The sequence below is a fragment of the Pavona decussata genome, unplaced genomic scaffold, assembly GCF_977016875.1.
Source record: "Pavona decussata unplaced genomic scaffold, jaPavDecu1.1 SCAFFOLD_156, whole genome shotgun sequence".
Classification (NCBI taxonomy): Eukaryota; Metazoa; Cnidaria; class Anthozoa; order Scleractinia; family Agariciidae; genus Pavona; species Pavona decussata.
The window spans coordinates 2,915,574-2,930,890 of record NW_028145568.1 but is presented as its reverse complement, the minus strand read 5'-3'; the positions used below and the strand labels follow the sequence as shown (position 1 = coordinate 2,930,890).

Here is a 15,317-nt window from a genome sequence, read left to right as displayed (position 1 = left end):
CGTCAAAGGAACCTAGCTTAATTGAAATTAGAGAAATGCTAGCAAATATTCAAACGTCAATAGCAAATCTTAAAGAAAAATAAGTCAGTTAAAACAGAATCAATGGAATTGAAAGGGACGGCGGCCCCTGTTGTCAACTGTGGGGGTTGGAGGGGGGTGGGGGGGGGGGGGGGGGAGGGGAGGCGGGCTTTAAAACGAGCGCCGTGGTTGCGAGTTTGTACGGGGGCTGGATCCATCCTCCTCCATAAAATTTTGAAATCTAGAGGCTCGGAAATGGTCTTTTCAACATTCTCCATGAGATATTTTCTGTCGAAAGGTTTCCGACAGTTTTTGTATAAGGTTGCAGCTTTGCAAAATAAAGCAACTACGATTCAAACACTACTTTTATCCACGAACTTAACACATTCAATAGGCACATTGGAAATCCATATTCCTGCCAAGTTGTCCCTTTACTAACAGCATTGTGTACGCTATGTTTAAAGTTTTTAGAACTTTCCTGTGCATTTTCATGAGAGTTTTGCGGGTTTATGTACGCTAAGAATTATAGGTAAATGTATCAGTGACTATCTTTTTCGTTTAAGGTGGATTGATCTTCCATTCGCGTTCAACTAAACACATATAAAGCCAAGTCCTCTCAGCTTTCGTGTATAACTAAAGAGTACCAAAAATACAAAGACGAACTCGGACGCACCAAGAAACCTTCATGTTGGGTATCAATGAAATGAAAATAAGCATGCCAATTTTTTAGGCCTTTGTTTACAGGAAAGAGAATCTACTCGCTCAGGCACGTTGCGGTTAAACTAAAAACGTTGCGTGTAGTAAGGGCGAACACTGGTTCGGTGCAAAAAAGTTCATCCGCGGAAAGCAGAAAACCAGACAACTAACCGATTAAGCACAGAATAACGGGATTAGAAAACGAAAAAAATACTACTCTACTGCCCTATGTTGTGGTGCACATTCACTTACTAAACAACTTCACAAATTCGATATGCAAGGGAAATTTATCAAAGAGAAAGCAAGTGTCAACTTAACGGAAAACAACACCGGCCATATTCAAACCGTTTCGGTAATTATAAGATTTATTTTTTTTTTTCTCTCCTTCCACAACGAAATGAGTGAAGGCTGCATGTTCCTCTTAGGGCAAAGTTCGACGCCCCTCGTTTGATTATTTCTATAACTTTCATTACCCCAGCAAATGATTGTGGAACTATAATCTCTGGCCCTAGAGAAAGCGTTGCTTTCGCACTCTTTGATTGTAGCACCCGATTGTTGTCAACTGTGAGGATGGGAAGGGTTCATAAAAAGTCCTTCGTATAAATATTTTGTAATGTGCAACCGTCTTTTTTACCGCATCTCGCTATTAAAAATGTTATATGTCTACTCTTTATAACGTTTTCTCCCATTTATTTCCTAAAAAAAGTGTTATACTGAGAATGATGTATTATTCAAGAAAGTGACACAGGCATACTTGGAAAAAAGAAATCCGAGTGCTCCTATTAGGAGTCGAACCTAAGACCTTGCGATTACTAGTTCGGATGCTCTACCACTGAGCTACAGGAGACTCGTGGGAGCTAAGGCCATTAAACTAGGTTCGTGGGACAAACATCCTGCATACTGCTAGGATTTGAATGTCGAACGTGTTATATGAAATAAATGTGATGGTATGTTTCCAGCCTGGTGAATGAATGAGAATGGTGTATTATTCAAGAAAGTGACACAGGCATACTCGGAAAAAAAAAATCCGACGAACCTAGTTTATTGGCCTTAGCTCCCACGAGTCTCCTGTAGCTCAGTGGTAGAGCATCCGAACTAGTAATCGGAAGGTCTTAGGTTCGACTCCTGATAGGAGCACTCGCATTTCGTTTTTCCAAAAAACTAAAACTTGATTAATTGACATTCACAGATATCATTTCAATAAATAAAAAATGGCCATCAGCGTCGCAGAAGTTGTCATACTCACCATGATGTACGCGATGACGATGCTGGCGGCCTTGTTGGGAAATACAATCCTCATTTACATCGTGTGGAAAAGACCCGCAGTGCAATCACTAACAAGTTTCATGTTTGTCAACATGGCCGTCGCTGATCTAATGGTGACCGTGTTCATGATGCCAGTGAGCATTTCCGATTTAAACAGTGATTTCAAGTGGATGATACCCGGATTACTTGGAGAAATCGCGTGCAGAGCAATCCCATTTATCACTCATACCACAGTAATGGCGTCTGTTCTCTGTTTGACAGTCATGGCGATTGATCGATTCTACGCATTCATCTTTCCTTTGATGGGCGGTACTCCCTGGTTTCGAAAATCCAAGTACATTACACCGCTGATCTGGATCGTGTCAATGGTTCTGATGTCCATCGTTCCACTCTATTACAAGTTCTTTGAGAAAACTTCTCAGTGCGCCAATTATGGCTTTTATCCTCCGGGAAACATTCGTGGTTTTATGCTCTACCTTTTCATCGTTACCTATTTTGTTCCCTTGGTTGTCATTTCCATTCTGTACGGCAAAACAGCTCACGCAATATGGTTTCGCCACGTTCCCGGGAATGAGTTAAATGAAAATCAGCAACATCAGCAAGAGATCTCAAAGAAGAGGGCAGTTCGAATGCTTATTATCATCGTCATCACATTTGCTATTTGCTGGCTTCCTGGGCAGGCGTTTACCCTTTTTTGGGCAGTAACAAGATTCAGCATTACCGTGCCAGACATCCTGATGTATTTGGCTTTTTGGTTGGGCCACGCAAACAGTGCCATCAACCCATGGTTGTACATCGCCTTGAGTACCAATATAAGGTCAGCATTTATGCAAATGTTGGGCAGAAAACCACAAGGACACCTCGATAAAGGATCTTGTCAAACAACCCAGAAAACGAGGTCAACTATGGTCATAGTAGATGAGACTGCTTTAGAACATGTGTAACTTTCAAACCGTCTGTGGAGCTGTTAAACTCTCGTAAGCGACTTCCCACAGTTATGGGTCACCTAACAGTCATATTTCCCCAAATAAATAATGATTGGACTAAGGAAATATGCATCCTGTATTAAGTGACATAGTGTATTATTTGTGTCTTGTTTTTCTAGTGGTGGAGCTACGAAAGGTACATAAAAAAAAATAAGGTGCTTTCCTTTGTTATTTATTCCTTTTGCTATCTCCTTGTTCTGAGCCTGAACTCTTCAGGTTAGTTATTAAAAGACAGTTTAGACGGTACTCAACAAAACCACGTTCTTAAAGCCATTTTCAATTTTGCCAGCGATCATATCTAAGCATTGTCTGCCTCTTACGGTAACAAGAAGGCTTCCATCTCAGACTAGAAAACTACTTACGTACTTAAAATAAACCACTTGTAAACAGATTTGGAGGCCCACTGATTGTCTCAAGCCGTGGATTAAGTTGGACTTTTTACATAACTGGCCCTTCAGGTTTTTAGCACGTTAACTTGATAGCAATGGTATTGACCTCTAATTTGTCAGAATCCCCGACCAAAGAGTTTTATAAACTCTCTATTGTTCTGGAGGAAATTTACAAACACTGCAGATTGGAGTTACATGATCAAAGGAAAGTTTTGAAGTCTGTAAGACAAGTTTTTCGACAAAAATATAATAGCTTTCGATAGCCTTTTCGTTTAGGAAACTACGTATAAGTCACCCTTTCGATAGTCGAATTTCATCGATTACATAACGTGTTCATTATCGATTTTTATTGATTAAATTCACTCGACAATTATCGTGTGTTGGCGATTAATCGAGTAGCTTTACGATTATCCACTTTCATCAATTAGATACGCCTTGATTCTGTAGAGACTATGTTAAAAAACAGTTTCAAAATGCTTTTAAGGTTAACCTTTTTAACCTAGTGTTATGAAAGAAAGCAGACAGTTACGTCTTGCTAGATTTATGCGTCTAACGACAGGGTAAGGTGTGTCTCTACCATTTCTTTGAACGCTTTGTTGGACGGCAAAACTATCGTTTCTTCCTTGGATTTTCCTGCAGGGTACAGGAATCGCCGAAAGCGAGCGCGAATTCTCGAGCCGCGAGGTGCTTAAAGTGTGGATTCCTGCGCGTTTGCCTCGCACGCCCTTCTCGTATACGAGTCTCTCCCAAGTCTTATTTTTTTTATTCGTTTGTCGCTGCAGAATTTCCTTTCAACCGTGCGGGTTTGTAAGGATTACACTTTGCAATGAATACGGATTGTCTTGCCGTCTAACGTCTCGTTGATGTGTGCTATTCTTCTCCGACAAAGGCTAGCTTTTAAAATGACAGCTTTGGGTGGTAATCTCTTTATGGGCTGGCATGGTCGAAAAAAGTGGGCGCATTTATCAATTTACAGGTACAAAGCGGACTTGACAGGGAAAGCGAGTAAAACTCAGTAGGTTGGAAGATAAGCAATTAAGTTAGCAACGGACCGAGCTAAAACTTCAGTTGTTATAATTTTTCATATTGTTAGTACAGGAAGTATTCATAAACCCAAATTAGTCATCCTGTTATTTTTGCTTAGAATTCCTTTTAGTAACTGTTTTTGTTCAGTTTCAGCTTTTTTTCTTTGTTTGTTGTTGTCTTGTTTTAATCCTTTTTGCTTTTTTGTTCTTATATATTTTTTTTTCATTCTTGCAGATTAGGAGTTCCTAATTATACAAAATAGTTGCCCAGTTAGCAAACGATAACACCGACCCATATTGTGCGTATTAGCGTATTATAGATTCTATTGTTAATCCGTTCCGAGCCAATTCATTGTTAAACGACAAAAATATAAACAGTGCTTTAAATTGGTTTTAAATTGCCTCCGTGGCTAACAATGTATCGTCCCAATGGGACTTCCTTGTTTTGTTTTCTTTTTATTTTTGTTTTTGTTTTGTTTTTGCCGTTGTTGTTGTTGTTGTTGTTGTTGTTTGTTGTTCTTTTTGAAGTTCTTTTTTGTTTTTGTATTATTTTGGGTTTTTTTTTTTTTCCTGACTGATTCTGCAAGTTAGGTTTAAGGTGGTGCCGACAAAAGACATGGATCGTAATGTTTTTAAGTTTGCAGAGTTGGTGTCAGTACATCTATTACATCGTGAAAAAAAAAATATAAAAGGGGAAGAGGATCACAATGCTTGTTTTCACCCGGTGAAAGGAGTAGGATTTTCAAACCTTGGCAGAAGAAAAGTAACCACAACTTTTCCTTCTCCCTTGGTGGCCAGCTTTTAACACAACCCAACGCTACTAAATTTCTCGGGGTATACATTGATGAGCACCTTACTTGGAAAGATTATATCAGCTGTTTATGTAAACAAATCTCTAAATCAATTGGAATGTTATTCAGGTCCCGCTTCTATCTATCCTCAAAAACTAACCTCACTTTGTACTACTCGCTAATTTTTCCTTATATCACCTATTGTAACTTTACAAAGTCGTCTACATACGTAACTTACTTAAATAGAATTTATTGTTTGCAAAAACGGGCTGTGCAAGCTATTACCAATTCAGACTATAGAGCACATTCTGCTCCTTTATTCTCCAAATTAAAAATTTTAGACATTCATTAAATCAACACGTTTCAAATAGCGAAATTTGTGTACTGTTATCATAACTACCTTTTGCCTCCTTTGTTTTTCAACTTGTTTTTTACAAACAGTCAAATTCATGGCTACAGCACCAGAACTGCCAACAACTATCGCGTGCATCATTGCCGAACTAATCTGAAAAAAATCACAATTCTTTACCAAGGTCCAAACATCTGGAATTCCCTTCCTGTTACAATCACTTTTCTGACAAGTTTTCCCAACTTTAAGAATAAACTGCTAGGGTTTTTATTAAAATAATTACTGACTTGGCAAAGCCGCACACTTGTTGCAAAAACTATGTAAGCATATATTGTTAGGTACGAGGTGGCCTCAACTATAAGCCTAGTGGTTTCTAGAGGTCACCTCGCCATACATTAAGCAATGAATTAATTGTAAATATATTAGGAAAAAGGCAAATAAACGTCAATAGTCAATAGTTGTAGTCTAGTGCCCATGGGCTTCTAGTTGTAGTATATAATTACCACTTTGATAGATTGAAACAGAAATAGTAAAAAAAATCCAGCCCAGAGAAAGAAGGGCGCCCGTTACGCCCAAAAAAATAATTATTCCTTGCAATAAAATATTAGTATTGTTCTGGTAATGGAAGAATAAAGTTATAGTTAATTGCCTTAGAGCCTTAATAAAATAAAACTAATGAATTATTTAGGAAATTGAAAGCATATTGTAATAGTGAAATATCAAAGCAGATTGTAATAGTGATTCCAGAAGAATATTTCAAAACTAAACAATCAAAAATTCCTTATTAAACTTAAATATATCATATAATAGGACTCCCGTCAACAACAGGGAAATTCAGTCACTGATGGCGTCACACTCAATATATTATAAATTATTTATGACACCCATTTTGAAATCAGTGGTGATCATTGCAATCTGAATGGCTCTCAACGGTGCGATTTATTCACGAGTTGCACCTTTTTTTTTTGTTCTAAATCTCATCCTATTTCAGCCCTATTTCAAAATGAATATGAAATAATACTAACTAATCAAACGTCATGGCTTACCTGCACTAGTCAATCAGATTGCAGAAAAATGTAGTGCAAAAAAGTCATTTGGGGGGAAAATTTTGCAATTTCTTTTACCCAAATTCAACCTCTTCCTTAAAAGTCAGGTTTCCTGAAGTGGATAAATAAATATTAATATTGACAAAAAAAAAACTGTGTGATTTCAAAATTGGTGAAATAAAGTGGTAAACTAGCTTTCGAGTTAGGATTTTGAACTGCGTTTTCAAGTTTGATTTTTGAGTTGGATTTTCAAGTTGGATTTTAAGTTAGATTTTCGAGTTGGATTTGGAGATGAATTTTTTACTGTGATGCCCGAGAATAAACCAGGGAACAATTCAATAAAACTTTTACACTTGTAGTTTACCAGCTAGGCAGTTAGTTTGACAAGCCCACAGAATGATTAGTTCAGAAACGAGTTCAAAACTCATTGGTAAAGACTTCCAACAATGTTAAGCGAACTCATGTCGTGCATGAGTGTGCAATACCAAGGGTCCAGTTTGTAAGTTACAAGTGTAAACATTTTGATTAAATTGGCCCCAGGATATGCTGCTGCAGTGAATCGCTCGCGAAGAACATAATTGTGACAAGGCGTTCATTTGACTCAACTTTTGTCCATCGTAAACAAAATAAGCAAACCTAAGATGGTGTTCAGTCTTTGAACCTGCCGACTTTTTTTTTTTTTTTTTTTTTGGTCGACTGGCAAACTGAGTATTTTCTGTTACTCCAAGTCAGCTCTGATTTCGACGCTTTCCTTCATCTGATTGGCTAAGTTATTAATCAGAATATTACTTGACCTGACTTTCCTTAAGGTATTTCTACTCGCCAATTATATTATGTTATGTCGTTGCTAAAAGGTTCAGGACAATTAATAGGAAAGCGACGCTTTTAAAAACAACGCTTTGTTAAATGGCACTCGCTTCAATTAATTTTTAAGGTCATTCCTTTTTCCAACCACCTATGAAAATCGGTATCAATTGACATGTGAAAATACATATGGTCGTTTTTGTATACGATCTCTTCTTTTTTTTTTTTTTAATTATTTGTATAAAAATATAAATGTTTGCACAATTCGCCCCCCCCCTCCCCTCCCCCCCCGTCTTCCTTCGTGTGTTTTCATTGTGGAGCTTTCGATTAATGTATTGCGGTTTGCGTGGTTTACGTTTTTATCTTGCTGTTGTTGTTGTAAAAGTTGTTTTTTGCACAGTGTAAGCATTGTAAAAAAAGTATCCCAAATAAAACATAAAACCACAGTTGAACCTGTATTAATCGGCCACCCTCGTGAAAATGGCAAGTGGCGGCGGCTTAATAGGGTTGGCCGCTTAATACGGGTTCTTCAGCAATCAGCAAAAGGCGTGACAGGAACGTCAATTTATTTGAATACAAACACGCCTGGAGGCTTGTGACAAGTGTTATGCATAAAACATTAACACTACACAACGGACAAGCGGCATCACCGATGAAAAAACCCGGCAACGTCAGTACATGTAATTGCAAAAAGAGTGCTGTTTAAAAAAGTCACGCAAAGGCATCCGTCGCTGGTAACACGGAGATGCAACGAGTAAATTAGATCATTTGATTGCGACGGGCAATGTGAGTTGAAGTATCCATAAAACTTCGCGAAATGTCCCAACTGTTCCCTTAGCTCCATTGCCTTCTCTCTCCATTCCCTAGCTCTCATTGTAATGGACCGTGGACTTAAGTCTCCAGAGTCAACAACTAGTGATAGTTACTGTTGTTTCAAGTTTGGGGCGCTCTAACCTGCACGGTTTTTGTATGTTGTTTATGGTTTACAGGGTTTATTGTCACAATACAAAAGATAACCAGTCAGCTTTAGTGACAACCTCGATTGCGGACTCTAATCTGTCATCAGTTGTTATTGTTGTTGTTGTTGTTTGGTTGTTTTCAAAACAAGGCCAAACTAAGTGCATAAAATTCCTAGTGGTGGCTCATCGGTAGGTAGCCAAGGCCGCTTAATAGGGGTGGCCGTTTAACAGGGGTTTTATATATTTACGGTATTAAACTGACAATAGTTTCGGGACTTGATAAGTGGCCTCGGCCACCTAGTAGGGGTTCGACTGTATAACTATAAAGTAGAAAAATAAAATAAAAGTTTGCTTTATCTTATTAATTCCCCCGGGTTGGTCTTTTTTTTTTACCGCCCCCAATCCCCCCATCTCCCATTGTCCCCCCTCTCCCCCCTCTGGTTGGTGGATAGTATGTCCCAAATGGTTTCCTTTGAGGTCCACCTTTGAGGTTGAATTGAATTGAATTGAATTCACCCGATTAAACGGATGACGTCACATCTCCTGAGAGCCACGTAATTTCTTTCTCACAGCAACCATCTTCCATCCTCCCTCCTTGTTCAAAAACTATTAAAACCAATAAATAACAATTAAATGGTGTAAAAATGTAAACGTTAAAATAATAAATTGAAAGTCTCATTAAAAAGTAAAGAAATTCAATTATTGTTTTCATGGAAATATCAATTCACGTGAATAATCACTTATTATATCGATTCGAACTGTTGCCAGATAACTGGCGGCGTTTGTTTTTATATTTAAAAAGTTATCAAAGTCTCCATCGGGTAACTAGAGGTCTTCTTTGCATTTACAGAAACTCTATGTCGCCAGTTATAACAAAAACCTAACTGCACTAGCACGACCTTAGATGCCTGTGAAGCTTGCCCACTTTAAAAATAATTAATTTCATTCATCCGAGTCCCGCGTATAACGATGTAGTACCTGCCCTACAATGACAAATTCAGCAGAGTATGTATCGTGCAATTCTCGAAATAAATTTTTCAGTTCCGATCCAACAGATGTTGCGAGAGGTCCACTAGATCGTTAAAGCCAAGCTCTAAAATTATATGAATGAATACAGTTGAACCAAACTAAACGAATCACATTCGGTAGAGCAGTGCGTAGGGTTTGAAAGACGAACTCGACGAGAATTTCTGACTACAAAGTGAACAGCATTTAAATGTCCACAAAAGTTCATAGTAGACAGATCATGATACGCTGATTGATACATAGGTCTAATGTCGAAGGGTCGATAACGTCGTTAATAATGTCGGTCAGAACTGAAATGAATTTTTTAGTACAATAATGAAAAATAGAAAACCGAACTTAACTAGCGCATACAAGCATATAATAATATAATACTAATAATATAATAATACAAAGATATAAACTCTAACCTAGCGATAATAGCATAACAGCCTTCCGAGAACACTAACTCGATACCCCTTATATTGATAGCGAATAAATGAACCTTAACAGAAACTGATAACATTTAACTGAAAGGCGATAGTAAGGAACGAAAACATAGAATAGATACATTGCTCACTTTGGTTTGCCAAAGCACCAAACTTGATTAAACTTAAATTAACTTGATATGCAGAAGACCAATGCCAGTGTAGATAAAAGAGTGGCCCATTGTTGAATATGGAGGAGTCAACACTAGAAGTGATCTTACAGCATAAAAAGGCTTGCTTATGTGACAAAACGCACTTGGGCAGAAAAAAAACTAGAGGCGTACGCATTTCTCTTCCGGACATAGCTACTAGGGGGTGAGCAAACCACTGCGTGGTGTGTGTGGTAGTCTTGTTTGATAATAATAATAATAATAATAATAATAATAATAATAATAATAATAATAATAATAATGATAATAATGATGATGATGATGATGATGATGATGATGATGATGATGATGATGATGATGATGATGATAACAATAATAACTTGTTTTTAAATACCTAAGGTATAGTAAGTTCCCTGAAAAATAACAAAGGATGTAAAAACATCACTTTTTAAAACCAAAAAAATACATCGTCTTAAGTTGCGAAACAATAAAGGAAAATGACTACTTTGAATACAGGTAAGGGCTATGAAATTGCACTTGCCAGGATTCGAAGAAAGAAACCGAACGTACGCTTCGAAAGCTAAACAGCTTTTGCGGAGCTCACAATTTTATAGCCCGCTGTTTATGACGTGTCTAACTAATTATCGTTATCTTGCATTTGATTATCAACCTCCTCCGTTTGTGCCACAAGACACGATAAGGCCCCGCTAGGTCTTTTTTTCGGTTTAATTTTCGTTTCTGGCGGCACTGTCTTGAACTTCTACGACAGGTAACAAGTCATTTACTGCACGATTGGCTTATGAATGACAGCATTAATCGATTCTTAACTTGGCACGCATTTACTTAAAGTGAAGCTGGCGATATCCCAGCGCTATTTGTACGTTCTGAAAGTAAATTCAGGATCACGCATCTGTAAGGTAAGAGAAAGTGAAGGCGCCGGGAGACCACAATTTAGAGTACACTCTGTAGATTTAGTTTTTAATTTAGTCTTATTTATTATCATTTGTGTGTGCCCTATGGAATGTTTGGTACTTTTGGGCTCCAATTCGTACACGTGCACCATCACTTTCATGCCAGCTGAACTCGCTCACTACGCAAATACGTAACGTTTTCAGGCGGAAAGATCTTTTGTGAGCGTCATGGAAGTTTCATATGATTCTTTTGATGACTTTTTTGTCTCCTAATGGCCGGCGCGCAACACCACACTGATCAAAGGTCACAGGCTGTTACAATTAATCTATGAGGGAGCAGAGTGAACTCAACATGCGGGTTTGATAAGTGAAAAATATGGAGCGAATGACAGCGGCCACGTTGCGTTGAGTCTCAGGAGAATAAAAAGCTTAGTTTTTGCACGGAAAGCCTCGCACTGAATTCGCGTCAGGCCGAGGCTTGCCATGCGAAAACAAAGCTTTTAATTCCCCCGACTGAGTTGGATTGAGCGACGCATTATGCAAAACAGCAAAAGCCATTTAAAGCTATTGGCCTAAATTAGTTGCTCGTTCCCGTCAGCTATCACAATGAACCCGTTCCCAACACCGACATTACCTTCATAGCAGATTTATCAGCTGCTTAAACACACTGTAGTCAGCAAACAGAATCGAAAAAATATAAATGGGTATGGATTGTAAAGCTTACAAAAACAAAACAATCATTAAAATTGGAAACTTAATCGGTTCTTTACAACATGTACGAGTTCCGTGGAAACTCTTCCGGAAGTCTAAACCTCTATTTACGAACATGTCTTTCTACTGACACTGATACGGCGTTCACTGCCAGTTTACAATTTTTTGTTTCTTGGTTCATGCTTTATTGAGTCACCCGTATCACCTACCTTTTTTTCTTCTTTTTTTGTTTTAGTCCTTGACCTTGGGTGGAGGGGTGGGGTTGGGGGAGAATCCCCCCGGCAGCTTCAAGACACCCCCTTTCCCCCTGGTTTCAATGTCATAGCGGAGCTTCGCGCGCTGGAGGCGCGTTCGCGGAGCCCCATTGATAAGAGATTTTGGTAAACCCATGTGTCCTAAAAAATTTGGTTATGACGTCACTGTCCGTCCGGCGTACGTACCCTCTATGTGAGCCATTGTGAAATGTCACACTCAACCTATGCGGCAACCCGCGTTTTTTTGGCGGGAAGTGGGATGGCTTACTTCTTTTAGAAAACAAACGAGAATTTTGAAGAACACTAACTTCTTGTATTCGTTGAATATGTTGTCAAACTACATATGTCAAGAAAGCAGGCGACTAAAGCAAATTTGAACCCCGAGAGCGACGAACAAACAGGCGAAATGTCAGTTGAAAACAAACAGGTGGCGAGCTTGGTGAGTAATCGCATAGAAATTAAATGCATTTTTGCAGGCAACTGTCGGTAATTTTCCGTATTTTCAATGGTTCAAATTGTACACAAATACTCAAATCGTTACCATACGACAAATATTCGTGGATAAATTAATTCTGAACAATCACACAGCTATTCACAGAGTTATGTTTTGTGTTGGACTTGTGTAATTCATTCGCAGGGGCACATTTGTAAACACGCAGTAAACGTTTAAATATTTCGGACCACAACCAAACATTATTTTTCCTGGATTCTCTTTTTGTTAACGTTTATTTATACACTTGAATCATTTCTGTAGGATAAATATTCACAGAGTTATGTGTTGTTTTGAACATTTTGTGTTGGACGTCTTTAATTCATTCGCCATTCGCAACGCATAAGTTTTGTAAACACGCTCTAATTTTAAGCGCTCACTGAAATATTTCGGACCACAACCAAGCATTATTTTTCCTGTGTTCTCCGTTTGTTAACGTTTACTAAGAGACTATAATTATTTCTGTACGAGAAATTTTCACAGAGTTATGAATTGTTTTGAACATTTTGTGCTGAACTTGTGTAATTCATTCGCAATTCACAGCGCATAAGTTTTGTAAACACGCTCTAATTTTAAGCGCTCACTGAAATATTTCGGACCACAACCAGACATTATTTTTCCTGCGTTCTCCGTTTCTTAACGTTTACTAAGAGACTAGAATTATTTCTGTACGAGAAATATTCACATAGTTATGAATTATTTTGAACATTTTGTGCTGGACTTCTCTGATTCATTCGCAATTCCGAGGGCATAAGTTTTGTAAACACGCTCTAATTTTAAGCGCTCACTGAAATATTTTGAACCACAACCAAACACTATTTTTTTCCTGTATTGTCCATTTGTTAACGTTTACTTAGAGACTATAATTATTTCTGTAACAAAAAATATTCACAGAGTTATGAATTGTTTTGAATATTTTGTGCTGGACTTGTGTAATTCATTCGCAATTCACAGCGCATAAGTTTTGTAAACACGCTCTAATTTTAAGCGCTCACTGAAATATTCCGGACCACAACCAAACACTATTTTTTCCTGTATTTTCCGTTTGTTAACGTTTACTTAGAGACTGGAATTATTTCTGTAGGAGAAATATTCACAGAGCTACGAATTGTTTTGAATATTTTGTGTTGGGCTTCTCTTATTCATTCGCCATTCGCAGCGCATAAGTTTTGTAAACATGCTCTAATTTTAAATTAAAGCGCTCACTGAAATATTTCAGGCCACAGCCAAACATTATATTTTCTGTCTTTTCCTTTAGTTAACGTTTACTCAGAGACTAAAATTATTTCTGTAGGAGAAATATTCACAGAATTATGAATTGTTTTGAAACATTTTGTGCTGGACTTATGTAATTCATTCGCAATTCACAGCGCATATGTTTGGTAAACACGCTCTAATTTTAAGCGCTCACTGAAATATTTCGGACCACAACCAAACACTATTTTTTCCTGTATTCTCCGTTTGTTAACGTTTACTTAGAGACTATAATTATTTCTGTAACAAAAAATATTCACAGAGTTATGAATTGTTTTGAACATTTTGTGCTGGACTTGTGTAAATCATTCACAATTCACAGCGCATAAGTTTTGTAAACACGCTCTAATTTTAAGCGCTCATTGAAATATTTCGGACCAAAACCAAACACTATTTTTTCCTGTATTTTCCGTTTGTTAACGTTTACTTAGAGACTGGAATTATTTCTGTAGGAGAAATATTCACAGAGCTATGAATTGTTTTGAACATTTTGTGTTGGGCTTCTCTAATTCATTCGCCATTCGCAGTGCATAAGTTTTGTAAACATGCTCTAATTTAAATTAACGCGCTCACTGAAATATTTCAGGCCCTGCCAAACATTATTTTTCCTGTATTTTCCGTTTGTTAACGTTTACTTAGAGACTAGAATTATTTCTGTGAGAGAAATATTCACAGAGTTTTGAATTGTTTTGAACATTTTGTGCTGGACTTATGTAATTCGTTCGCAATTCACAGCGCATAAGTTTTGCAAACACGCTTTAATTTTAAGCGCTCACTAAAATATTTCGGCCACAAGCGAACATTATTTTTCCTGTATTCTTTTCTTAAATTTTAGTCAGAGACTAGAATTATTTCTTTAGGAGAAATATTCCTAGAGTCATTAATTGTTTTGAACACTTTGTGCACGTCATTCGCAGTGCATATTTGTGAACAGTACGCCCTAATATTAAATCATACGTCAAACTTTACATGAGCCGAACGTAATACCTATTAAGGTAGACCCAAATAATTAAGTTCGGTAGTTGATTCAGACGTCGAACCTAATTGAGGTCGAACTTAATTGAAGTTAAAGTGAGAAAATAGATTTTCGTGGTCAGCGGCTGTTATTTTTACTAAACAAGATTCAAAATGGCGGGAAAGATGAAAGAGCTTCTTTGGTAAAATAATGAAGACAGGCCAAACACGTCTCCTAGTGTCTAGATAGGAAGAGTATGACCTTCAAAGCTAATTTGCTCTTACGAGTACGTCTTTCAAAGATCTCTCTTTTCAGTACGAAAGTAGGGAAGGGTCTTTGTAGATATCTCTTAGCAGAGGCTGATTTTCTATCAAGTGCCACTTACTCATCTGAATTGTTTTAGGTTAGGCACAGAAGGGCGATATTCCGTAACAAACGCAAAATGTTTTTGCGCGTTTTTTGTTTGTTTTGTAGTGCCGACATTCTTTCGCGAAAATTGACTTCTGAAACAGTTTTATCTATACGAGGTAACCTCTGTAGCGTAATCTCTGTTTGAATAGAGTAATGTTTTCTTCAAATGTTGTTTTTGAAAATTTTGTTCTGAGAAGTCTTGAGGCTTTGCCTTTGATATAGCCTGTATTGAAAAGTTTCTGTCCGTTTGAAGTGCGTGTGCACATCAAGAATAGATTCCTTTTTTTTTTTTCTCATAGTCTTTTGCATCTCAGAGAAGTATATTTGGCTGTTTCGAAACAAGAAGAACAAGCACATTCCTCTTTTCCCGCCATCTTGTGCAGAATGAAGTCCTTTGCGCAT

The 15,317-nt window shown here is 37.6% G+C and overlaps 2 protein-coding genes across 4 annotated transcripts in view; both read left to right on the top strand.

Moving 5' to 3' along the window:
• The window catches only part of LOC146465290 (QRFP-like peptide receptor), a 31,012-nt gene that overhangs the window by 4,193 nt on the left and 11,502 nt on the right, over window positions 1–15,317 (top strand). The window contains exon 1 of one of the 3 annotated variants that reach the window (XM_085128542.1): window positions 10,653–10,846. The exons of 1 other annotated variant lie outside the window; for it this stretch is intronic. The gene's annotated coding sequence lies outside the window, so the exon portion shown is untranslated. Of the gene's footprint in view, window positions 1–10,652; window positions 10,847–12,059; window positions 12,245–15,317 lie in introns of those variants that run through there. One more of the 3 variants, XM_085128544.1, reaches the window with a different exon arrangement.
• LOC146465291 (QRFP-like peptide receptor) lies at window positions 1,904–2,927 on the top strand. Its single transcript, XM_085128547.1, has one exon. The coding sequence runs from the start codon at window positions 1,926–1,928 to the stop codon at window positions 2,922–2,924; it is 999 nt and encodes a 332-aa protein (XP_084984673.1). The 5' UTR covers window positions 1,904–1,925; the 3' UTR covers window positions 2,925–2,927.

Bases quoted from the DNA above. Each gene is read 5' to 3' on its own strand.
- LOC146465291 (XM_085128547.1), top strand. From the start codon at position 1,926: ATGGCCATCAGCGTCGCAGAAGTTGTCATACTCACCATGATGTACGCG.